The sequence below is a fragment of the Strix uralensis genome, chromosome 5 (genome assembly GCF_047716275.1).
Source record: "Strix uralensis isolate ZFMK-TIS-50842 chromosome 5, bStrUra1, whole genome shotgun sequence".
In the NCBI taxonomy this organism is placed as follows: Eukaryota; Metazoa; Chordata; class Aves; order Strigiformes; family Strigidae; genus Strix; species Strix uralensis.
In genome coordinates, this window is record NC_133976.1 from 59,855,850 (window position 1) to 59,881,825 (window position 25,976).

At 50.4% G+C, this 25,976-nt stretch overlaps 1 protein-coding gene across 3 annotated transcripts; it reads right to left on the reverse strand.

The window, feature by feature from the left end:
- Window positions 1–4,146: 4,146 nt before the first annotated feature.
- Window positions 4,147–25,425, reverse strand: TOM1 (target of myb1 membrane trafficking protein). Of its 3 annotated transcripts, none has more exons than XM_074871303.1 (15): window positions 25,307–25,425; window positions 17,752–17,836; window positions 15,966–16,044; window positions 15,679–15,828; window positions 15,432–15,566; window positions 15,030–15,176; window positions 13,898–14,014; window positions 13,304–13,437; window positions 12,604–12,637; window positions 11,913–12,021; window positions 10,759–10,879; window positions 8,252–8,327; window positions 6,040–6,099; window positions 5,648–5,684; window positions 4,147–5,554 (listed from the first exon to the last, which is right to left on the reverse strand). In XM_074871303.1, exons 1-15 carry the CDS (start codon window positions 25,356–25,358, stop codon window positions 5,406–5,408), a joined length of 1,485 nt encoding a protein of 494 aa, XP_074727404.1. In that variant the 5' UTR covers window positions 25,359–25,425; the 3' UTR covers window positions 4,147–5,405. The 3 variants fall into 3 exon arrangements, with proteins under 3 accessions (XP_074727404.1, XP_074727405.1, XP_074727406.1); XM_074871304.1 differs by lacking the exon at window positions 25,307–25,425 and adding an exon at window positions 24,954–24,977; XM_074871305.1 differs by lacking the exon at window positions 17,752–17,836 and having other exon boundaries at window positions 25,307–25,382.
- Between the last annotated feature and the right edge of the window lie 551 nt (window positions 25,426–25,976).

The following is a 25,976-nucleotide window of genomic DNA, read 5'->3' on the forward strand; positions in this document are numbered from 1 at the left end:
TTTCCTTGATCCCAAGCATTGGGGCACCTACTTTTCCTCTCATGGGTTTGCACATTTTCCTATCCTCCTTCCTTTTTTTTTGGTCTCCTTCCTCTCTTCTTTTGCTTCCATTTGCTTATGCCCCCATACAGATAAAAATTAGTTACCTACAGAAATGTTTTCCTTCCTTTCCCTCTCTGCTGCCCACTGGGTCCTTGGTGTATGTCCCTGTCCTGGTTTAGCCAGGATAGGGTTAAGTTTCCCCAGCAGTGGGGGGGAGCTCTAGCCGGGTTATTCAGATACCATGCGGATGTCACATCCGGGCGCGGGAGTGTGGGGCGTGTGGTTTTATACATCTGGTCCTCTCACTGCTGTATTGGTAGATATTTTGATCTGTTCATTGTTATCACTGTTACTGTTATTGTTATTGTTATTGTTTGTTTTGTTGCTGTTGCTCTGTTGTATTAAACCTCTCCTTATCTCAGCCCCGGGGCTTTGTATTTCACTCCCTTTGTGGGGGAGGGGCAGCGGCCGTGTGGTCTCAGACCCCGGCAGGGGCTAAACCATCACAGTCCCTTCCCAGCATCTCCATGTGCCCTAAGCAGCACCACTAACAGTGATCTGAAGGTAAGGGGAAGTGGCTTTATCCTCATTTTGTGAAGGAAGGGGGAATTTTGTTATCCAAAATAAGCTTTGAGGAAGTTTTGACGTGGCAGAGCAACATGAAAGTCCTGTGGGATGGAGAACGGCCTTCCCAGTGTACTAGCCTGGGACGCTTCTGTGCTGATTTGTGAGACGATGTCGTGGGAAATCAGGAGGTATTTTTTGTTAACCGCTCTTTAAAAAAAAAGGATTCATATACTATTTGGAGGTTGTAGTAGGTAGAAGAGAAGCATGTATTTTTTTTTGCCTCTATGAATGCAATGCTGGTATGCCAAGAACCACAGAACTCAATCATCGGGGAAATTCTCATTAACTTTTAGCATATATTTCATTTTTAGAGATGTTGAGCAACTCTGACCCAGTACAAGGAAGTTATGCCTTTCTTCAGTTTACATAGAAACAACTGTTCTGGGTCACGCAAAATATCCATCCAGGTCAGGATCCTGTTCCCAGTGTGGTTAGATGGATGCTTAGATACAGTGCAAGCACTCCTTCCTGGCCCCTGTGCAGTCTCAATGCCTGAATGCAGGGCCTTGGAGAGTTGCTGTGTCAGTCTGTGCTGGGCTAGTGGTTGCAGTGTAATACTTCGAATAAGGAAAACCACTGTGGTTGCACAGTGGCTAAGCAGGTCGAAGTGAAGGGAGAGGTTGTTCTCTACAGTTGGTGGAGCTCAGGCCGAGTGTGTGAGGGACCACAGCCATCTGGCGGTCAGAAGCGAGCAGGCAATGTTATTTCTGTTTAAAATAGCAACATTAGAAAGCACTTTTAAAAAGGGAAAGGCATTTAAAGGAATTCTTTACAGTGGTGTCATTTTATTTTTTCACAATCATAAAGCAGTTTTTGCCCATGCAAAACACCTGGTCTCTACTTAAAATGATCCCTTGCAGACCTGCCAGGTTTTTTTTCCAAGTTCCTTGTCAAAGAAACCTTGCAAAATTATTCAAGCTATTACTGGTATAATCTATAGCAAGTATGACAGTATTAATTTGGTCATTGAAAGATTACATGCCCTCATCCCCATTCTTCATATTTTCAGTTGCTTGGAAAAAAGATACGTCATTCCTGTTGGATAAATCTCTGCGCTGGGTGGCCCACAGTGAAGAGCACCATGACCACGGCTGACTGTGTGGTGGGGAGGGGACAGGCTCGCCCGGAGGGCCACGAGCAGCACTCTGAGTTTTCACCTGTTGGTCATTGCTTCAAACTGACCCCACTTGGCAGCCACCAAAAACTCTTCCCACCTGTTCACCTCGTGATGAAAATAGTGGTGAGCCAATTCCCTTGCGCTCAAGTTGGGGACGGTCCCCTCTCAGCTTTGCCAGCTCCTGTGGCGGCTGCCTGGGGAGGAAGAAAACAAGGTGAGGGTGAAGAAGGAGTCCTTATCTCGAGGTGGGCTCAGGGCATCCCAGGGGCAGCAAGGAGGAGCTTGAACTCCCCATGCTTGGGGTATACATTTGTGGATGGCTTTGTTTCTCTTTCAGAGGAGGCTGCAGGCAATGCACTGAGGAAGCTGGAGGCACTGAAAGCTTTAAGCGCTTGCTGAGGCACAAACCTGTGTTCAAAACATCACCTTTGTGGACAGACTGGTGTCCTTCGCAATTGCTGACTGGGCATCAGAAGCCCTCCCTTTCCAATACAGCCAGGCAGCCTGAGTCCAGGCACTGGCAAGAGGGTTTGGCATAGACCCCTTGCTCTGGAGGCCCTTCTGGCCCCACAATTGTAAAACCCACCATCCTGGGCTCCATCATGCCTCTGCTCTTGCTTCCTCTCCTGCAGGTGTTCCAGAAGGGGAAGCTCAGCATTTGACCCTTTTGCCTTTCCTCCTTGTTCTGTTTTTCTGTTGAGACTCAGAGGAGGGAAGCTGCAGGGGCTCTCAGCCCCTCGTGTCTCAGCTCAGAGTTCTGTCTCACAGGAGGGACCTGCCCTTGCAGGTCTGCAGCATGAGGGGATGCTGCGCTGGCCTGGAGCTCATGGTCCCTTGACTTCGAGTGTCCTCCTGTGGGCTGCACAGAGCCTTTGGCACAAGATCTGCAGGCTCTAGCTTGGGTGGCAGGGAGGTGCTCTCTAGGGAGCTGAGTTTGACTCTGGGCTTGCTGCAGGAGTGGCAGCAGAGACCAGAGCCAGCGCTGCATGGGCAAATCCAGCCTCCACCCAGGTTTCACTTCTAGCATCTGCTGGGACAAGGATGCTTTGGGGATTAAAAAAACAAGCAAACAAAAAAAGGAGGATATTTCAGGAAGCTGTGAGTGTGGTAAAAATGGACTGCGATAGAGGTCCGCAGCTGTGCCACTCCCCAGCGTTTACCTGTGTTTGCCACATGAAACCCTCATGCAGTTGGTAAGGCAGAAACCGATGGCTCTTAGGCTACACTCTTCAGAGAGGAAGTACTTTGCACACTTTGTTCGATCTAAGCTTGTCTTAGGTGAGGAGTGGGGGTCCTATGGCACAGTGAAGTCCTGCTGCAGAACTGGCTGCAGGAGGGGGAGTATCTCAGAGACCATTTAGCTTCAGGCCACCTCTGCAGAGCCACTCATGCACTCATGAGCAAGATGGGGCAGGATGGGCAAATTTTAGGCTCATTAGGCTGGGCTTTCCCCTCCCCACCACCTCCGGAAGATAGCATGCACGCCCTGGTTTAAGGACTGCTGCTCAAAAAGGGTTATATTATATATATAATACCACCTAGTTCAGAAAAGAGGCGGGTCTCCCCTGGTTCCTCCCAGAGGCATTGGGAATGCAATGGAATTGGAAATGACGATTCATTTTATCAAGGGACAAACTGTCCAAGGATAGTATGTGCTGTCCATCTTGGAAAGCTGAAGAAGACACAAAGCCTCCTCCCATCCCACAATTGCTTACAGAGGAGGAAACCCAGCACCCTGCTTTTTCCAGCCCTGACACCACCAGCTGCAGACTTGCTCTGCTCACAGCTCTTACCCTCAAGCCTGAGCTTGGTATAGCTGATACTGCAGTGCAGGCATGGAGAAAGGGAGGTACTGAGGTTTGGACAACTTCAGCTAATTTAACTCCTTCCTACAAGTCTAGGGCTCAGATGACACTTTCAATCTGTCCAACCTCCTTTTAAGAATCCTTCCCCCAGCTTCCACTCAGCTGGGCACCAGGGGATGGCATGGGGACGACTGAGGACACTTTGTGGATACCAGAGAGCCCTTTTGGAGCAACTGTATTTCTTGAATGTCTTTAAGTGATTTGGGCTGTGAGGTGGGTATTCTGATCTGGTCACAAGGCAGAGAGGGAAAGGAGAGGAGGTAGCTCACCCTCTTGCTATTTTGAGATGGGCTGTGGTCCCATCCCCTGGAGACTGTGCTAAAAAGCAGCGAGCACCTGCCTTGGCTCACAGCACCCTCGGCCTCCATGCTGTACCTCATCTCAGCACTACAGTGCCCTTGCTTTTCTGTGGAGAGCAAATGTGGCTGCATGGTTGCACTCCTCCCCCACAGGGTACTCCCCTCCCCATGCCAGCACTGACAGCTCACACATATCTTCAAGGGAGGCTCAAGACTTTGCTCCTTTAATGTGCAATAAAAAAAGGCAACTCTCCCATGCTCAACAAGAAATCCCACAAGCAGGAGCCCCAGGCTTGGTACCCTCCCCCCTGGCTACCTTTTACAGTTGGGCAGTGTGTGTGATTTGCCCAGAAGGGTTTTTCTTCCCATGTGCAAAGGAGCTCCTGGCTGCTGCAGGGCTGCTTTGCTGGCATGAGATGACTGATGTCTCAGTTCACCTCTGTGCTCACCAGCTGAACAAGCTACCCCAGCAACAGTGTCGATGTAAGGGCCCCCTGCTTTAGGGACCACAGCTCTTCAGCGCCAGCACATGTGGCTACTCTGAGGGAGTCTATAGTGCTGGCCTGATCAGAGCCTCAGAGAGACTCCTCACACTACGGCACAATGTGGTAGAAGGCATCAGTGGAAGTGAGAGAGGGAGGTGGAATCGCATTAGGGAAAGAGAGGAGAAAAGTATAATAATGGGAGAATTAAATTAACTGCAGAGAGTTTGCTGAAGGCACATCCTACCCCCTAGCAGACAGCCCCTTCAGCCTGGAGTACCGCTCGCAGCTCAAGCCCTCTGTGCAGCGAAGGGCTTTGGTAACTGGCTGTCATGCAATGGAAACATTCGGGCTGTGGGTAGGATTCTGGATAAACTGATGGGGAGGGGGAGGAAAGGAAGAGGAAGAGGTTGTGAGTGGGAAGGTGTTGCATACCACAAGCACTTGTGCAAGAGAGACTAGAGCGACAGGGCCCCTCTACCATTAGTGTTCCTCCCCTGCCACCTGTAGTACTTTGCATCCCCATGCTTTCCAGTCTAATAGTGGCAGGCAGAGGGCTGGAGATCCATTCTAGGGATGGGGTGAGGAAAGAGGCAGGCAGGAATGACTTCAGCAGCAGACTGCAGCCTCTCCTGTTTCTTGGGCAAGATCTCTAACTACCTCACTGTAGAGGAGGATGGGGAGTTTCTTCCGCTTTGCCCATGCTGTACCAAAAAAAAAAAAAAAGCCCACTGAACTCCCACATTCTCTAGCAGCTTTGAAAACCCCCTTCACAAGTCTATTGTGTGACATCCCTAAACACAACAAAGATTATCTGAAATCTGAAAGCAGCTTAAAAATAAAAACAACACAAAGGGAAAACAGGAAGAGAGCAGAGGAAGGGGACAGAGTCCTTCCCCTGCTGGCCCCTGGCTGGAGCCAAGCAAAACAGCACACACAGCTTCTTGCTCCACAGCACACCAGTCCATAGCATTCACAAGGCAAACATAGCATCATCTTCCTTCGCTTGCTTCCGATGATGGCTGGCAGCAGGAGGGGAGATGGATGTCCCTGCTGAGGAGCTGGACAAAGTGGGGAGCCTGTCCGCAACTTTTGCTCGCTCTTCCAGAAACTTGTCAAACTCTGGGGCAAGAGAAGAGCAGAGCATTAACAAGGAGGGAGGTTTGTGGAAGAGCCTGTAACAGCTGGAGAAAGGGTTTGGCTGGCAAGTCTTACCTTCGCTGGTGACACCTTTTGCATCCTCTGACTCTCCCTAGGGGAGGAGGAGAAGGGCATGGTTAGAAGCAAGGTAGACAGACAAAGGCACATCCACAGATGTGGTTCTTCATCTGCATGGAGAGAGACAGGACAGTGATCCCCCCCACTTCTGCAGTACAGACATGTTAGAGTGGCCCTGAGCCTCAGTTCATTAGCTATGCCTCCCAGAGGCTAATTATACTGGTGTGGTATCCCAAACCCCCTGTCCTTGGCTTTTCCTCCCCTGCTGCTTCTGAGCAGCCTGCGCCACACATTAAGCAGTGCCAGCGCTGTTGTACACTGCCTAAAATCCAGCCCTGCAGGCAACTCTGGCAGGACTGCTGGCTCCAGGAAAGCAGCCCCTCACTTACCACATCAGTGGAGAGCCACTTTTCTATGTCTTCCATGAAACTGGCTTGGGGAACCGGCACCTGGGACAGAAAGAAAGAGAGGGATGAGGCTAGAAAAGAGAGGATGTTCCAGGAAACCCAGTCTGCAAAAGGAAAGACCAACCCAAAAGCTAACCCTCTCACCCCACCGTTCAGTCAGCTCAGGCCCTTCCAAGTCCAGCTGGTGCTGCTGGAAGGCTCTCCCAGCTACCACTGCTACCATTCACCTGCTTCCTCTGCCCCATCCACACCTAGACACACAGAGTTTCCAGAATACACATCATCAAAAGTATCTGGGGTTTGGTGCTTGGCTTTGGGATATTAGAACTGGACCAGGCTTTCCATTTTGGTGAGGACTCACTAGGTGGAAATTGTCTGCTTGTGCTAGGCAGCCAGAGAACAAGAGACGTGCTTTTCTCCACACCTCCCTTCTACAACCAGTGATGGTCTGATGTCAAAGACTGCAATGCTGAAGATATCAGATGTGCCAGGTTTGGCACCACATTAAGGAGGAAAGACACCTGCCAAGAAGTGATTACCTGGTAGGATCATGGAGCACAGCAGGATTTGACATCTCACCAAACTACATAAACAGACCCATTAAAGAGAAAGTCCTCTACAATTAAAGTAAATTTTACTTCCAGTAGGGATGAGGCTAGCTCAGAAGACTTCATGTCCCTGGCCAGTTCAACCAGCAAAGAGACACTTTCCTAGTGGACAGGGGATAACCTTGAAGGAAACCAAGTCTGATTCAAAACCCCAGATCCTTTTCTCTAGTCATGAGCTCCTGAACAAAGCTGAGCAAGGAGCAGCCCCTGCTAGAGGCTCCACAAGCAGAAGCGTGAGAGAGTATTTGTGGGAACTTATTTATTAGTCTCCTAATAAACTCTCTGGCACTCAAGAAAACAGCAAGACCAAGAAAAAGAGCAATCCCTTCTTACCAAGGACAGGCAGATTTCCCCAAACCAAGGAGCAAGTTCAGATAGTTACCAGAGCTGGCAGATGAATGAATGGGGATGGAAGAGGATGTGTGAGATTAGGCGAGTTTCAAAGCAAACTGGCTTTGTCTACCCAGAGAGGAGCTCTTTGGGGTAGAAATGCAATCAAGCCAACTGGACGGCATGTGAGGAAACTTCCTAGAGCAGACACCAGTGCCCATTTCAGGAAGACAGGCTAACAAACTTCAGACTTGGGAGTGTGTCAAAGCCTCAGTGTGCCTGAGGGGATGTAATTGCAGGAGTTCCTGCTGCCAAAAGACCAAATTCAACAGCCTGAAGGCTCAAACACTTTAGCTAGAGGAGAAGGCCTTGAACAGGGTAAAAGCCAGAATGTGTTTTCCTCCAAACAGGGCAGCTCATGCTGAGCAGGAGAGGCTGCAGGGTGAATGAATGGTGGCAGCCTTCCTCATGATGCTACCAGCAAGTCCCTCTGCCCCAGGCACCCACCCCAAAACAGGCCATCCTCTAGCTCAAAGAATGGCACATGCTCTCTTGGCCTCAGAGCTCCTAGGATTTCTTCCTACAGACATGTTTACTTAAGGAAGGACTGACACTGCCTGCTTCCATTCCAGCCCTGGTCTCCACACCTGGCCCAGACCAGGGTTGCTCCATTTCAGTTTGCAGTCTCCACTGATGTCTGCTGTGCATCCTCCCATGCTGTGTCAGCGCCACCTCTAGTTCAGCAGCCCCAGCCTCCTTCCTCCCTGCTGTCGCTCCATGATCTCACCATTCCTTGCCGCATCATCCATTTAGTCAGTTGGGCTCCATCACTGGAGGCACCAGACTCCCCCTGGTCGAGAAGGAGTCGGCAGTGAAAGCTGGTATCGTGAAGAGTGAGGGAGAGGGGAGGCAGTGGGTTTAGAGTGGGGGAAAGAACACACTGGTGGCCTACTTCTCTGATTGCAGAGAGAAGGCAACTGGATTTGGAAACCTGCTGAAGAGGAATAAAACATACATTTCCAGGTGGAAATTTCCTTGCAGATATAAGGAGACTATCCTGTTACTGACTGAGTCAACCCCAGACTTTCAATAGTTCCCCAGCTCTGGGGTTTAAAGAATGAGTTATATAGCCCAGGTAGGAAATGCAGGTTGGTGGAGACTGGGAGTTATCATCAGTCATGTTAAACAATTGATTTTTTCCAAACTTGATTTTTTCTCATTCCTGATGATGCACTAAAAGCTCTGTGGCAACTTACCGTTCCTGTGTTCTGCTGCCGGGCACCCAGGGCACCAGCGAGTCCTTTGGAGGCTTGGGGATCTTCGTACTTCACCCTGAAAGCATGAAGTTAGATAACACACAAACTGATGAGATGCCTGAGAGTGAAGAGCAGGAACTCCTAAACATATATTCAGTGATTCTGACTGCACAACTTTTCATCTCTCATCATTCTGCTCCCAAGAGCTTCTAGAAAGGTGTGAAAAACCCCTACTAAAGGTGTAGCCCACCACAAACCAGACTAATCTAGTCACTGCAACATCATTGTGGGATACCATGGGATAGCCCTGGCACATGACAGGAGGATGACAAGGCATCATATGAAAAACATCCAACAGACTAAAACACAGACTTACAGAGCTAGGCACATCAACCTTGACACTCATCTTCTCTGGGGTTGACTACGGAAGAGAGATAACTAACACAGACTGACCAGAAGATTACAGCTACTTCAGAAAGGATTCGAGCAACAAGACCCTACATACTCACCTACCTTCACAGTCACAAACACAGCTCAAAAACATCTCTTTAACCGATGCCACTCAAGAACTGATGGTGGCAGAGACTCACTGGTCTATGCTACATCGCAGGTGAGACTGGATGATCAGAAGAGCCTAGTGTTGCTTCAAGGTCTCCAAATGCACCATTACAGCAACCTCTTTCCACACACAGACACATCTCACCCATAATCTCCCTCATTCCATTTCTGTGTCCCCTCTAGGCTGCTACCACACATGCTAATACCACACATCACCATTTGATCCATGCAGAGTGGGGAAAAGAGTCCATCCATGCTGAGAGAATGAAGCCTCTCCCAGAAACTCTCTGCAAGTCTCCTCTTCAGCTGCTCCCAGGCTCCTTTTCGCAGATCTGGCAGATCATCAAGTGGAGCTGTTTTTACTGGGGGCCAGGGGCTTGGGCCACCGGCACTCAAACTTCTCGAAGAAATGATCATCAGTGAAGGGGCCACTGTGGACAATGGCATCAAGGATGAAGTACAACGCTGCTATCATGCCACTGATGAGGAAGAACGGCAGGAAAGGCTTCAGGTGTTTCAAGCACTGCTTCACCGAGACACACATGAAGCATGGGAAGGTCAGGAACAAACCTCAGCAGCCCTGCCTGTGTCTCCTGCCAGGAGCAGCAGGGCAATGGGTCTGTTCAGATGGAGGGAGACACTGAAAGCGGACGCTGGTGAGTGAAATGTGAAGCCTGAGCCAGTGAGAGTAGAGGCTACCTGGCAGGAGTACAGCATAGGCAGATGAAGGGCAGTGAGGAATAAATAGAAGATGTCTCATTACTTGTGCAGAGATCACAAGCCACAGTCTGTTAAGGATTGCGCCACAGCAGAGAGGATATGATTCCACCTCTGCCCAGACCTCCCCCAGCCTCCAACATTAAGCACATAACAGTGGCTTGGATTTCAACCCCAGATTGGGTGCTGTCGGCACCACTGTTTTTGTCCTGGACTGCAACTGTCCTCAGGCAGCACACCCCACAGTAAAAGTGGTGGGGAAACGCATGGGCAAAACATGCAGTTGTGTGTAGGCCATGGGTTTCCCCATTGCTTTTACCAGAAGCAGTCTGAGGCAGAGGAATGAAAGGGGACCTTTCCTTAAGAGACCTTAACTTGCTACTGCTCAGCTGCAGAACAAGGCACTCCAGTGGATGGAGATCAGGAACACAGGTCTTTGAGGACTGGAGAGAGCCATGTGCCTGTGGGCTCCACTGGTTGGTAACTGATGGAAAGCAGTGGGTGACTCTGATAGGCAAACCAGCCATAGTCTCTCAGGCCAAAGGGATCCAGTCAGCACAGCTCTTGTCAGCTCCTCCCAGAACAAGGATTCAGCAATCCACTCTTTGTGATAGAGACCTCTTCAGTTCAGCCAGTACTATGCAGACCCAATTCTTAGTGCTTTACGCCAGGAGGTCTTAAACGCACTATGGAGGAAGAAACACCAGTCCCGCTTACCAACAGGGAAGCTGAGGCACAGAGCAGTGCCCTGCCTTGCAAACCACAACTGACTGCATACTTCCTGCACTCCAGTTCAATACTCTGCCATGAGGCTGCATCAATATTCAGTGATTCCCAAATTCAACATCATCCCAGTCAGGACACATGAGTTCAGAGACAGACAAGAAAACTCAGCCAGTCCCACGCCACAGCTTCATCTCCAGACACTATGTCTCCCCAGCACATGTGGCACCACAGTCCACTGACAGAGTGGTAAGGGATATGTGCACATAGAGGCCGTATCCTTCTTCCCATGACCAGGAGGACACTGTGAAGAGGAGGTGATGGCAGCAGGAAGAATGACTGGGAACACAGAAGTCATCCTACAAACACTGTGTGTCAGAAGAGTGCATTTCCGTCGCATCATACTGTCTCCCAGGAACTGCTGCTGGTTGGGGTCACAACCCCAGTTGCCCTGAGCCCACCCCCTTTGCAAGAAGGCAGGACAGGACAGAGTGGGCTGCTACACTCACTCTCTACGCTGCTCAGCCAGCGAGCTGCCACGGGTCAGGGCAAACATGTCAAACTCTTCTTCCAGCTTGCCAGAGGTGTCGAGGGAGTGTAGCCCCGCGCTTACGCTGCTCGAGCCAAGGTCTGTGGGAGAGAGAGCAGGGTGAGCAGGCAGCACAGAGCAGTAAATGGAGAGCTGCGGGCCTGGAGGGTGCTAGGTGGAAAGCTAGCATCAGAACAGGATCAGCTGCTCTAGACCCACTCTCTATCCTGCCCCTCAGCTGCAGCACAGTCTATGCATGTGTGCAGTGTTGTGGTGAAGCAAGCAGTTTCTTCATCTGCTCAGCAGGTATTTTTAGCTCAGTCTCAGGCAGCAGCATCATCATCAATTTACTGTACTGATGCTGAAGGCTAGATGTTCCTGACCATTTAAGACAACTCAGAGGGAATTGCTCCATAACCTGCGGAAGAGGATAACCTGTGCTTCTGGGCAAGCACCTCTGAGACAGATGAGTAGATTTTCATGACTCAGGCATCTGAAAAACCCTGACTTAAAAAATATCTCAACTGGTTTGTCTGTGAACAGTCTTGCCAATTTTCTGTAGCTGCATCCAAGCTGTACTGAATATGCTAACAGCTAGCAAAAACTTCAGGCAGTGCTATGTAGGCTGTTAGTATGTCTTGAGGAACTCTCAGGACTTCTCAGGCTTTCTGAGTAAACAATCTGTCAAATCCTGGGTCCTGAGCCCAAGAAGCCATGGCTGCCTTTGCAGCACAGCTCAGCTACTTTTCTTCTCCCAAAATTCAGTGGTCAGTCTGGCACCACACAGCAAGAGAGGCAACTGCACTGCTGCTAGGCATTGCAGAGGGAGCAAATTTCTCTCCTACCCTGCTGGAAGGCCCAGTCCTCAGCCACAGCATAATGCTGAGGTCCTTCGTAAATCATGTCCACCTCCTGCACAACATGAGGTGTGGATGCTGAGACATATGCTTGTGTGCCTTGGGGCATGTACGAGTTTCTTCATGAGTTTATTAGTTGACAATACACCCTATTTCTCTAGGTTAGTTTATGAATGTGACTAAATAATTTTGGAAGGTGATTCAAGGGCATGAAAGGATTCCCAGAACAGCACAGGAGAAGGACTGAGGGTGAGGGTAAAACTGCATGATAACATACTCATTCCAGCCAGCTGAGAGGAGAGGTTGTTGGTGACTTCAGGCTGTCTCACTGCAGAAGGAGTACCGGGTCCCAGGTCAATCAAGCTGTTCTCTGCCTCATTTGCTACCTTTGGAGAAAAAAAAAGGAAGATGGTGGAGAGTTTCTGAAGCCTGGACACCTTGACCCTTCAGTCACAGCTCATTAACACTGGAGAGGGAAGCTCTTCTGTACTCATCAAAAGATAGCAGTTGTGAAGCCTCTCCTCGTGAGACAGGGGACAGTGATCAGGTAACTGGCTGGGAATAGTGTCCCAGGGCAGAATACGCCTTGGTAGGCAGCCTCTGAGCTCTGCTGGATGTCAGTGAGTAGAGCAAGTGCTGGTTCAGAGGACAGGGCAGTGTGCAGAGGACAAATGGAGGCTCATATGGGAACGGGTCCTTTCAGTGTTCAGTACTGGAAAATCGTAACTGCTGCTGGTCTGCTCTCACCCTTTGGGTGAGAGGAAGGCTCCCATTGGCAGGGAGGGAGAGGCTACCAGTGGGAACTGGAGTGTCCTGCACACCAGTGTGACCTGGTGCAGCTGGGCTGGAAGAGCAAAGCCTACAGCTTGCAAGTGGGGCACACCGAACCTCTCTCCAGTTCAGCAGGACACTGCCAGACCTGCAGGATGCAAATCGAGCTGCACAGAGAGGTAGTTGCTCCAAATTACCTTAACAGGCTGTCCTGTCCGAAGACGCTCAAACCTGCAAGAAAGATGACGGGATGCATTTCAGTAGTGTATGCTTATTCACCCACAGCCCAAGAGACTTCTTATAAGGCTTGGCACAGACTGCCCTTTCCTACATAGTAGGAAAGAAGGACAGTGGCTCAGGGCCCAATTCCCCCTCAAGACCAAAGACACCAGAAGGCCCACAGAATTGATGCCTCCTTCCTGAGAGGTTGTGTGAGGAAGCTTCTTGTGATCGCCCAGAACTACTTCTAACCAAAATGATTCAAACCCAGCTCTCCATACAGACATGGGGACTAAATTCTCCAGACTTCATCCTAGATTAAGAGATAGCTTTGATAAAATGGAAGAAAAAAAAAGGGGTGCTGACCCCACCTGGGCAAGTCCTTTCTGTCCCTGTCTGCCTCAGAGCTAGAAATCCAGCTCTTTCCATGCAGTTCCTTCCTTCTTCTGGGTTATGCCACAGGGACATCTTCCATCAGTAACTTACACAGCAGTTTTGAAGGGACAGGAATAAATCAGCAAAAACTAAGAACTTTCTTTGTTCTCAAAGATGGATGATACAGGATGATACATCTTGAGCATTATACTCATGGGCAGTTCAAAAGGGTGGGATAGAAGGCCTTCAAGGGGCAGTAAACTCCTGTGGAAGAGCTGGGCAGAGAAGGGAGGAGAGAGGTACCTTTCATGGCGCAGAAACATGTTGTTGAGGTTATCATTGATAAGGAGCAGCTCCTCGGTGAGTTGCTCATGGAGGACACGGGGAATCAGCTCCAGCACACGCTGCTGCATGGCTCTGCATGTCCGATTCAGCTCCTGCTCATGGCAAGGGGAAGTTATCACAAAGGTCAGTCTAAGGCTGAGCACTCACAGATTTGGAAGTCTGACTGGGACAGACAGACCCCAGAGGCTACTGGGATCTATCAGCAAGGGTTGATGGGCAACAGATATTGGTATGAGAGGTAAACTGAGTCTGAGCTTTACAGACAATAATTGTATGCTTCTTGTGTAACACATCACCCAGAAAGAAAGGCCTTTCTACAGGTCTACAAGTCCCCATGTGAGATGATTCCAGCCTCACTAGTGCAACTTCCCTTGGCCGTTGAAACTCCGCCTTCCCTGTGACTCCCTTATCCCATCACTCCCTGATAAGGCCCACACTAAACTATCCAGTGCAACTGTTCTGCATGCTTGTCACACATCATGCCTCAGTCTATCAAGTCATTGCTAAATTGAGCTGCGTGTACCAGCCCTCCATCCTGCCGATGTTCCTTACTTGCAGCAGCTCCAGGTCAGAAGGCTCGGCCTGGGACGGCAGCAGCTCTGTCAACATCTCCGACATGACCTTCATGTTCCCATTCACCACTTCCAGCTCACTGCGCAGCTTCCCGATCTGCAAAAGGGAGAGGAAGTGACAGCTCTGCCTGGGAAGACTCGGGAGACAGCTGAGGTAGCTCTGCATGGCAGTGCACTGCACGTGTGTGTGTATTCACAGAGCCAAAGGGAACCGCCACTGGGGAGCTCATTTGTCACTGCTCAGTTTGGCTCTCGGGAGATCCTAGCAGAAGGAAGCTCCATTACTTACCATCAAGTTCATTTCCTGATAACAGATGCCAGGCCCTCACCTGACATCTTTGGCAGCTAGCCTAGCCTTCATTTTTAATAGCTGGCACAGGCTGCTGTTATGATTCAAACCTCTTCCCAACTAGCAGCTTCTCTGTGGCAGCCACTCAAATAATTTCATTTCCAAAGTGACGTAAGAGGAGGAAAAAAATTAATTTCCATTCAAAAGGCAAGTCTGGGCTAAGTGTGCAGTTGAAGCTTTATCCCTCTGGTTTCACAAGCTGCTAATGTGCCTCTTGAGAACAGTTTCTAGCCTCTGTTCTGCAAGGGGATGCAAGCTACTGACAGGTGGAGGATTGGTGCTGAACATGGTGTCATGAAGTCAGGGTGAGGAAGGAGAAAAGAGGATGGGAAACAAGTGAGAAAGCCCTGGCCTTTGGAAACCACATAGCCAGAGAGGGTTGATTCATATAGTCAGCAGTGAGGCAAGATAAACAAAGATGATAAGGAGGCATCTACTGAGCAAGCTTTTGCTGGTCAAAGACCTTACTCAAAGTCTCTGTGTCTCAGTTTCCCACTTCCCTATAGCCAGGAGATCCTCCCTCTACCTGCAAGCAGCCCTGCCTCAGAAAAACATAACCACTCTGTGTTTGTGATATCCCAGCTCATCACTGTGACCACAATGGAGCTCTGGGACACTCTCAAGGGACTATGCTTTGGAGGAATGGCTCCTTGAAGACAGAGACTGGGGAAGGACCAGGACAGCAGTCCCAGAACAGTGTTTGTGAAACAGCCCCCAAATGCAGGGAGAATCAGCAGCACCACCGGGCTCAAGTTCAACTCACCTGCTCTGGTGTGGGTGTGATGGGTGCGTCACTGGATGTGCCTCTCCCAGTGGGCAGGGTGACAGGGTGGAGGATGGACTCTATCTGCTGAGGGGAGTTGACCGCAGGTGAGTTTTGTCCAGACTGGGAGTCGGAGCTATACACAGTCTACAGACAGAGGTGGGAAAAGTGACAGAGAGAAGGAGATGTTAGATACTCGCAGCTGACAGGGCAGTACAATTAGGAGAGAAATGTTGATGGCAACTCCCCATCTGCTTTCAATAGCTCTTCCAGCAAAGAGGATGTCCTGGAGCTTCTCACTCCCCAGAAGCCCTCTAAATGCAAGCTAGAGTTCCTGAAGTCCCCTCATAGCTCCAGAATGGCAGCTGCCCAACACCCTTCTCTTCAGCAATGCTCCCATACCCTCTGTGGTGTGTGGATGGGTGACAGCATGTCCAGATCAGTCATGGGGAACTCCAGGCCCTTTCGTCTCAGGTCTTCATAGACAGCGACGACGCCAGTCAAGTCCGGTGAGCTGCGGAAGGCGTCTGCCCAGGACTGGGGAGAAGGAGACAGTACAGCCCATCATCATTTACAGTAGTCTTCTGTACAAACACCTAAACAGAAACACTCTCTGAACTGGCACAGATGCTCACGCTTCTTGGCTCACCTGGATGAGGGTCAGCACCTTGTCATGCACTATGGCAGGTGGATTGTTCTTCGGCAGGATTGTTCTCACCAGGACACCTTCTACAAAGTCCTGGGTGGACACAAGGACATGGAAGCGATGGCCACAGTTTTTGACGCATGTCTCCAGGACCTTCAAAGGCAATGAAGCATTAGCTATAGCCTTCTCTGCCTACGTGTGTTCACACTGTTGGCTTTAGGTCTTTTCAGTCAGGGACTGAGCTTTACAGCAGGATATCATAAAGCTGAGAAAGAGCCCTGACCACTCACCGTCAAAGCCAGCATAACTTCATGGAAGTTCTTATTCCCTACAATTCTCTTCTTAATGGCTCGGAAGGCATCTTTAGGTCTGCAGGAGAAATCAGATGAAGAAAGATCATTAGAAGGTTGAGATCCCCCTACAGAGAGGCAAAGCGAAACAGCCACTGGCTCTGGATGCCTCATATTCATGAGGTGACCCTCCCCACCATGTTTTCAGGGCAGCCTGAAGCAATGACTGGTAAAGCAGCTTCTGCCTGTGGTTCTGCAAGAGGAGCAGGGTCCTGATAATTAGTGCTATTAATGAAATTGAGGCCTCTGTGCCTCTGTGCTGTGTACAACTCAAGGTGTACAGGACACAACGGAGAGCAGAGTAAAAGCAATGCTCTAGCACTACTTGGGGGCAGAGCAAAATCCCATGGCAGAAAGACTGAAGAGGAGGAGATAACAAAAAAGCTTGGCATGGCTTAGAAACATGAAGGAGAGAGCAAGCTGCTGCAATCCCTCTGTTTCTCAGAGAGAAGCTGTTTAACAACACTTCCCTGGAGGAAAGGAGGCTAAAAAGGAGCAAGGCAGATACAGTGGCAAAATCTTGTCTATGTTGCAGGTGGGCAAGAGAGCAGCAGCATAACATGGTATCCTTAACCATTCTGAGAGGAAAGAAGCACTGTGGTCTCAGCCCACTGTGGTCCTGTGAGAGGGCACTAATGAACCAACATGCTCTGGCAGAGCACAGGAAGAGAATCTGGGCTGGAAAGAGCAGCAGTGCTGGATGAGAAAAGTGGGGTGGAGACACTGGTGAGAAGGAAGGCAGGAGTGTATTGGCCCATGGGGCAGCACGGCTGCAATGGATGGGCATTAGCAGGGCAATGGGAGAGCCTGCCATGCCAGGAGGGTACAGCTGTGTTATCAGGCACCCAGAACTGAGACACCAAGTGGCCACAGCTCAGGACTGAGAACTGTTGGCAGAGACAGGCATATTTGCACCAGGGGGATAGCATGGAAAAGAAGTGGTCACAGATCTGTGAGTAGAGATGTTTGACTTTGTTTTCATACAGCTGTGAAGCTGAAAACTGGGCTTGCTAATCCTCTGTCAGCATCACTGTGGAGTAGGACAGCAGGAATGAAACCTACATTTTGTATTCCATGTAGCACCTTCTTTTTTACATGCTGCTCTTGTCATCTCCACTGTGAGAAGGAGCAGTCCCTCTTGCATTCACTGGCAAATCCCCAGGTCCAGAATTAACAAGTCTGGCAGATTTCTGAACATCTCCCCACAGGAAGAGGGAGACAAGGACTCCCCTACCCACTTTGTGCATGTCTGAGTGACCGTACATGAAAATACCTGAGAAGTGAACCCCAGCAGGACTTGCAGTCAAAGGACTGAATAGCAGCCTGAGAATTTTCTCTCTCCTCAGTCACCAGCCTGCAGATTTTTACACTCCCAGAGGAGAGAAAGGGAGGGGTATGAAAGAGAAATAAACTGAACTGGAAGAATTGCAAATATGCCTTTGGGAGATGGGAGGCAGCCTGGCTTGAATCAGGGTTTCTCTGGGGACCCTGAAGGCCTGTTTGAATGGCTCCCAGTGCTCACAAAGATTACAGGGAAGCATCAAACAGATGCTCTGACAGCTTTGCTGTGTCTCTAGGTCTCCCAGCAGAGTCTTGTCTAAGGGACTGTTGGGAAGTGTAGCTTATTACCTCCACCAGTGCGTGCTACCACTGCAGCCTAGGGATGCAGTGTTACAGGGTGTGCTGGGATCTGCTGCTGGATGTGTACCCTTGCCAGCTCCCTTACCCTTCTTCAGTCTCGTTAATGATGTCACAGATCTCCATGTTGAGAGCCCAGTCCTCGCTCCGCAGGGACCCATCAGTAGCTCTCTCTGGAAAACAGAAACCAGGACACCGCAAGGCTAAGAGCAGCCCTGGCACTCTCATGGGCTGCTGTTCAGCTGTCAGGACACCTCAGAGCCCTGCCACCTTCTCCCTGACTTCCACCACAACACACAGGGAGGTGAATCTGTCTGCAAAGTCCAGGCCACCAGGTGCTCCCCACTACATGTCATCACTGCAAAGCTCAGGGCTGGCTGGCACTGGGACCCGTGGTTGCTCAGCATTGCCACCTGTGCTGCCAAGACACAAACACACACTCTGGTGTCCTGCAGGTGAAGTGAAGGGGCTCAACATGACTTCAGCTCCACAGTTGGAGAAACGCGGGCTTATTTGTTTTGTTGCTGCAGGGCCAGAAATTGTGAGTTTGGTCTGCTCACACTGACACGGATCTAATGTCAATGGCACCACTCTCGGTTGGCACTGAATTAAGGAGACAAAAGAATTGACTCCTATCTTTTTACGTGAGCTCTACAAAAACAAACAAGCAAACATAAACAGCCAAAGCAGGGCTCTCTTGTTTAACATTTACATCTCTCCCCTGAACTTCTGGCCTCTGGGGAGTATGGACTGCAGGCTGAAGTTGAAGAAATGTTGTTTCAGCTTTGACTGTGTTCCCTTTAATTAGGAATTCCTCAGTCAGCCTTGATGTTATTCAAGGCAGAGATTTGGGAAACAAGCAGCCATTACTGAGAGCACCAGTGTCGCCACCCTATAATCAACCATGTCTCCATTCTAGCCACACCAACTGACTGATGCCTTCAGGGACACCACCAGAGGCTGGGGACAAGAGAACCGCCAGTGGGGCAGGCAGGACCCAGCCACTCTCCAGAGCACAGGGAAACATAAAGATGCAGCAGATGGCAAGCAGAGGACAAGAACCATCCTCCCCAGCTCTCCCATTCTATAAATCACCTGACTTAGCACTGGGGCAAGAGAATTTAAACTAGCCAGACCAGTTTAGCACCTCCCAGGTGCTCTTCAGATCTCAGACCCAACAAGGTACTTAGAGAAGGGCCTGCATTTTCAAAACTGCTGTCCCTGCAAAATCTGGAGCTAGCCCTTGCTGCTGTGGGTCCTCTACCCCTTTGGAGAGGCCCCTCCTCTGCAGAGCTGCCTTTTTCTGCTTTTGACCCAGCAGCTAATGATCCCTCTGTGGGAATGAAATGAAATGCCCATTCATGAAATAATGGGATAGGATCACAGGAAAAAGATTTTTTAACTCCTGCCTGGGTAAGCACATCCATCATGTTTTGGGACGTGCTGTTTTTAAGGGTCAGGCAGAGAGCTGTTCACAGCACTGTGCAATGCAGATTCTTATACACGTGTCCCTTCCACAGATTACACACCACAGTGTGAAGCTACCTATCTCTATTTTACCACAATCTAGCCACCACCTTTTCTGTTGACTGCAGAATGTATTGATTGCACTGTGATTATGTTGATTACATTGTGGCCACAGCCAGATGGAAGAGGGCAAACAAAGGAAGGAGAGTGGCAGAACATTCCTGACGCTCTTCCACCTTTCTGAAGGTAGGACTACCACTGTAACATCCTGAAGGCCCCTTGATTCGTGTAAACCTTTGTCACAAAGTACTAATTTTATATAGGAATCCTGGTCTCTTGCAGATCTAAGCTTCCGTGAGGCAGCTTAGGAGGTAGCACCGCATTGGGTGATGTGGTGGAGAATATATCCAGGGCAGTGGGCTACAGGGGAGCATGTCCAGTGTACCAGGGCATATACCAATGAATGGGTGGAGCTGTGGTAATACATGGGGGAAAATTATTTCCATCAGGGTTCCTTTGGGATCAGGACTCGGTACAGTAGCAGAGCTCCAGGTCCCCTCATGCTCAGGGACACCACACAGCCAGCCTTGCTGGCAGGCAGATTGCAGCTCAGGTTGGTCTGATGGATTTGGCACACATGGTCACAAAGCCACCCTTCACTTGCACTCTCCTCCAGCATCCCCTTGGTTTGAACCCCACCTTGGTTTGAACCTCAGCCTAGCCAGAAGTTTCTCCATGCTGTTTGCTGCCTCCGGCAGTGAAGCACACAAATCAATCACACAGGGGTGCTCTACTGAAAGGAAGTCCACATCCACTCTTCTCACCCCTGAAGAAAAACACTGCCCATGGAAGGAAAAAACTCACAACTCAGGAACAGGGTTGAGCCTGCTGGCAAGGTCTGAGCTACAGAAAAAAACAGGGATGAAATGAAAACTGCCTTTAACCATCAAGTCCTTGCTGTTCAAGTCTCCCCAACACTTCCTCATCCTCATTTTCACTGTACATAAACATGAACTGAGTCTGCAAACACCCTTCCCTCACTTCCCTATGTTTGGTGGCACTCTAACCTGCTCCCAACCACTGCTCCTTTTCCTCTACACATACCAGTCCTGCCAAGGTCAGGCAGCAGGTTTGTTTTTCAGACAGGAATGCAAACAAACCGTGCGTGCTCCTTCACCTGGCTGGCCACTTAAGGGAAAATGGGGCTTCCTCAGGAGTGACACACATTGCCCTGCTGTTACCCCACAATGCTGTGATCATCCTGCTGCTGTCACCCCTGTTCACACGTGAGTCAATGAAGAGCTGCAGGAAAGCAGCAAACCTGCCACAAATGCAACATAGGCTCAAAAAATACAAAGCTGGAAGAGCAGTATTAGGACATATGGAAAACAGGAATGTGACCGTGAGGCATTTCCAAGGACAAAGCACTTGAATTTACCCAGTACAGATTAAGGCCTGGCCTAGCTGGCCTTGGGAGAACTGGAGCTAATGCCCTTTTAATCCTTGCTTTGCTTCCAAGCACTAAGGGACTGTCCAAGCCTAGTAAGGTATGTTGGAGTTTTCTCTGAAATCCTGAAATTTATCCTTTTACTAAAGCCTATTCATTAGTCACATGAAGGATCAGGGTGGCTGGCCCCATTTCCCGAGCCGTAATTAGCACATGAGCTGTCTGCCCCTCACGAAATCTGAGCCTGGGATGGCTGGGGACAGCAACAAGTCCCTAAAAACAGCAAGCACAGGAGACGAGGCACAGCCGCCTGCCCAGCACCCCACCAGGTGGGGCTCATCAGACAGCATCTACTTCTGCGTGCTAATGAACTGAGCCTGACCTGCTGCAGAGAATTCACCCTGGCAGAGGTTATTGGCGGGCATATGAATGCAGTCTGCCTCCAAGCCCAAAACCAACTGGCTGTTGAACGTACAGGAGGCCCTTCACAGGACCGCTTCAAAGCCACATTGTTTTGGCAGCCAGTCTGGCTCCCCGGGTATGACAGCATTGGAGTTTGTCTGATTTCAGCCTGCTGCTTTACAAATTGCTGGGATAGACCCAGAACCACTGAGGACTGTGGTGTAGATTGAACCAGAGCATTGACTCTTTTCCTGCTTGGCATTTGATGTGTTCCTGCTGACTGCAACTAGGTTATAAATGTTACCTGGAATCATCAGATAAGAAAGAACTCTGAGCTTGGCATAACTGACACAACGGAGCTGTACATTGCTTTGTGCTATGAGTAAATTCCACAGCTTTGCTTCCTTTCAAGTTTATTGTCTCTGCGCTCGTGTCAGGGGAGAGCCCACTGTGGGGCTGGTGATCCCACCCAGGTGTCCCTGCAGCAGCACACTGGCAGTACAGTCAATAGTGTGGGGAAGTACAGGAGCTGGTGACAGAAGATACTGCACAGACTCCTGACCCGTTTTATCCCCGTCACAGATCTGAAGCACCCATAATGAGCCAGGCGCCATTCAGAAACCCTTTGCCCATGACATGCTCTGACAGCTCATCAGAGGCTGTGTGCCCCTCCTCCAAGTCAAGCCCTTTCTTAGCGTTCCCTACAGTGCTCAGTCTCACTGGTTTTAAATTCCTCAGCAAAGCATCATCACCTTCTCACCCATTTCAATGGGTGTTTGAGGGCACCAAGCATTTTATTGCACAAGACAGCATAGGTTCAGCAGAAAGCAATGCAACAGTCCTTTCTCACAACCTCCCTTCAATTCATAAACTCCCCTGGCCCAAATCAGCATCCTGTACAAAGTTTCCTTGCCTCATGCTTTCGCTTCCCTTGAGGAAACTTCAGCACCAGCTCAGTTGGGACTCCACCATTTAGCTGTATTGCTCCTCCGAAGACAGAGGGGACAATGCACTTTCTAGAGAGAACAAAGATAAGGCTCCAAACCTAATTCAAGGATGGTGATGGACACAGACTTGCGCTGACATAGTGCTGCGGGTATTTGGGTTTCTAAACTCCTCCTCCAGCTCCTGTCCTGTGAATCAGCTCAAACTCTTAGGGATTAAATGACTCTTCAACTGCTGCCTTTGCCCCTTCTCCTCCAGAGCAGGCACAGAAGACAAGGCAACGCCTTTTTGAGAGGCACTACCTTGCAGGGACCCATCTGGCTCTGGCAGGAGAGTGTTACTGACAACAGCTGATAACTGCTGGCCATCAGCTCCCAACTCACAGAAGGGTGCAGGGACACCTACAAGGTGGGAACCAAATGGCTGTGGGGATTTTTCTGGCATATTGTGTTGTATCTGCCCCTCTTCCTCAACCATGAGCCTCTCTTACCTGCTCCCTTTTTACAGTCGACTTTACCTGGTTCTCATGCTTAAATCAACACCAAACCATAAAAAATCCTCTTCATCTCTGTGTTACAGTTACTTCTCTCCCTTGCCTGCCCTCACTCGCTGAAATAACCCCTCTCTGTGCCTTTCAGTATTGATATAATTACTAGTTATTCCAGACTTCCAGGGTCAAGAGACAGCATTGGTGGTTTCCTCTCCATTCTCTTGCTCAGAGCACCTCCTTGAAATTAGATTTTCCATTTTGAAGTTTCTCTTAGCTCCTAGATGGAGATGCAGTGGATTTCCCTTTTGAGGGGGGAATCCAAACTGCGATGCTTTAGCACTCTTTGGCAATTTTCCCACTGGTCAGAAGTACTGTGTTTAAAAAAAACCTCCACACAACAAAAACAAATGCCAAAAAAACCCAGCCAAACAAGTCTGTATTCATCTTGCTTGGAAAGAGACATCACGGTCCAAAAACAGGACAGAGGCATCTTTTGTGACTAAATCTCAGGCCTGGGAGTAAGAATCTAGAAAACCTACTCCGCTGCAACTAGCTCATTCTGTGACAGATCGCTGAGATTATCTGAGCATCGGCTTCCTTGTCAGCAAAATAAATGGGACTTACTAGATTAACATTAATGAAGGAATTTGAGAACGTCGCTGCAGTGTGCCACAGAGGATTTTTTTTCATTCCTTAGCCTTCATCTAAAGCTATTTTAGACTTTATAAGCTGTATCAGGCATACATGACTTTGCCCAAGTACTTTACAAGGACTCAGTATTAGCTTTCTGCAGGCAGCCCAAAGCAGCAGTGCTATGCAGGTTTGATGATCAGGCTCATGGGTTCAACATGCAGCTGCCACAGACCTACCAAACAAGTTTGAGTAAGTCGTATTAACATCTCAAATTAAACAGGGAAGACAGCATTTATTCATGTCCCCAGGATGTTGATAGGCAATGTTCAAAAGGAGAAAACATTCATATTTTCAGCCACCAGCCCTTTCAAGTCCTCCACATGGAGTTCATTTCTCATACACTACAATTCCTCCACCCCTTCGGACTCCCATAACCCCAGTCAACGCCAATCATTAAGATCTCTCTACTGTCACACCTAAACTCCTTGAGTTTGACAACACTCTTGAAATACTTTTTCCCTCTTCTTTGCTGTTGGTTTGTTGTTTGAAAATCCCTTCTTTAACTGAAGCAAAGCCATGAAGGAACCCACTTACAATCTGGCTGCTATATTGATCAGATGGTCTGGAGGGCAAAAAGTGATCTGTGACATCTAAAGATAACTTCAGATGGCCTCTACCCAAACACAGAAATATATCTGATGCGCTCACTGAGGGAATCAAAGAGCATTCATTCTAGAAAGGGCAGGAGACAGCTTCTAGAAAGTGTGATGAAACACATGACATTCATCTGGGGAGACGTCAAAGATCATCTGGAGGTTTTTGTTACAGAAAACCTTCCCTGGTGATCCTTCCCCCACCTTGCTATAGTGCGTCTCACCTATCTTGCCCAACACTAGAAAGTGGCACATCACAGTGTCCCCGACCCACATAATTCAGACAGCGCTTTGGGTAGCTTCTGAAGTAAGCCACACTTATAAAAGCATTACCTAAAGCAGCTTCTTGCTCCCTTCCCACCCCAGCCACAGCAGCCTATTCACCCATGCAAGCACACCAAAAACTACTGAATCAGGGACCAGATGTTCACAGCAAAGAACAAAGGTCTGCACAACTGACAAAAAGCAAGACTGAGCAAGTGCATAAACTTACAAATGGCCTTTGCATGAGCCAGAGTTTAAATGGGCAACATCAACCTTCAAGCACAACTTTAAGGCACTTAGACAATACGACACGGGAAGAAGATCTTTATTCTAAGTATTGTAAGAACTGCATCTGTTTTGAGACCACTGAAGCTGTCGATGGTCTTGTTCTTTCTAACTGTAGCATCTCTTTGCTCCACTTTCTGAAACTATGTCCTTCTCCTGTGTTAATCTAGTTGATCTGAGCACAGGGACTAAGAGAGACTGCATATCCACAGGCCTGTAAGGTCACAGAGTGGACACTACACTCCTGCCATTGATTTCATGGCCAGAGCTGGTACTCAGCCCTGTGAGAAGGCCCTGGCGTAGGGGAGGTGCTCTCCACAGAGCCAGGGCATGGCCCTGCCAGGCCCGGTTTGTCCCAGGCTGTGTGCTGTGAAGTTCAGGGTGAGCTGCCACCCCCGGGGTGGCCAGAGTGCTTGTCCTTCAGGTGGGCAACGCTGATCCCACTATGTGAGTCGTGACCCCCCAGGGCCTGGCCAGCCCAAAGCCCATGTCCCCCGGCAGCCTTCAGCCGCTCCCGGCCAACCTGTCACCACAGGGAGAGCACGGACCCCTTCCCGCCCAGAATGCGATAGGCCGATGCAGCTGGAGCCCAGCCAATCAGCAACTCCCTCTGTGCCCCCCTCCCCATCCCCGGTAGGACCCGGCCCCTCCCGCGAAGCCCCCAAAGAGGTGTGGGTGGGAATGGCCCCGAGCCAATCACGGACCGCGGCTCTACCGGAGGGCGTGGTTCGGCCGCCGGTCTGCCGCCCCTTTAAAAGTGAGGAAACTTCGCCTCGCCACCTGAAGACCCCCGCGCGCCCGGATTGGCTGGTAGGGCCGCTGACGGAGCCGCCTCGGGCTGCGCGTCTGCTATTGGTCGGCAGCGCCCGTCAGTCAGAGCGCAGCTCCCCTCTCATTGGTCGACACCCCCTCCATCCCGCCGCGGAGGCGGGGGCCGTCGCTTCCCGGAGGAAGGGGTCCGGCGGGCGGTCGGGTGAGCGCCCCCGGGGACGCGGGGAAGGGCGAGCGAGCGAAGCGGGTGGGGAGGGGCGCGGGGGCGCGCGGCCGCGGGGCTCACCGATGCGCTGCCCCACGGGGGAGCTGAAGGGGTTCCCCAGGAGAAAGTCCATCGCCGCCGCGCCGCGATCAGCTGACGCCGACGCTCACGTGACCCGCGCGCCAGGCCGGGGCGGGCCCCCGCCCGGGCCCCGCTGTGACGCCAGCGGCCGCCACCCGGGAGGGGTGCCCGGCCCGGCCCGGCCCCGCCGTGGGACTAAGGCACGGGGCGGCACGGGGTGCGGCCGGCCCCACACCGCCGCTCTCCGGGCCCGAGCGCGGCCGCTGCCGGCCCGTAGCCGGGGCCTGCAGGAACCGATCACCATTGAGTCTCTGCCGCTTTCTGCAGCCGAGCTGTGCGTCGGGGCTCGTGCAGAAAACCCACGACCTAGACTTGGGCCCAAATACAGGGAAGCTGGTGGCCATAGGTGTCTCGTTTTCCATAACCTTGCATTGGAGCACAAGTCATACAGGGGATGTGAGCTGGTTCATAAAGGCACTGTGTCCCGTGGCATCCTCCCAGCCTGCAGCGAGGTCGCCATCGACCAACACTCAGACCCTGGAAATGGGGATGTGTTAATAACCAGTGCCAATTACGATCTAACACCACCGTGCCTGTAACATGCTCGCCTTGAGTCCCATGTACTGCTCTTACCGCCACAAACCTGAGTTGAGGTGAGGCAGCAGGGCAG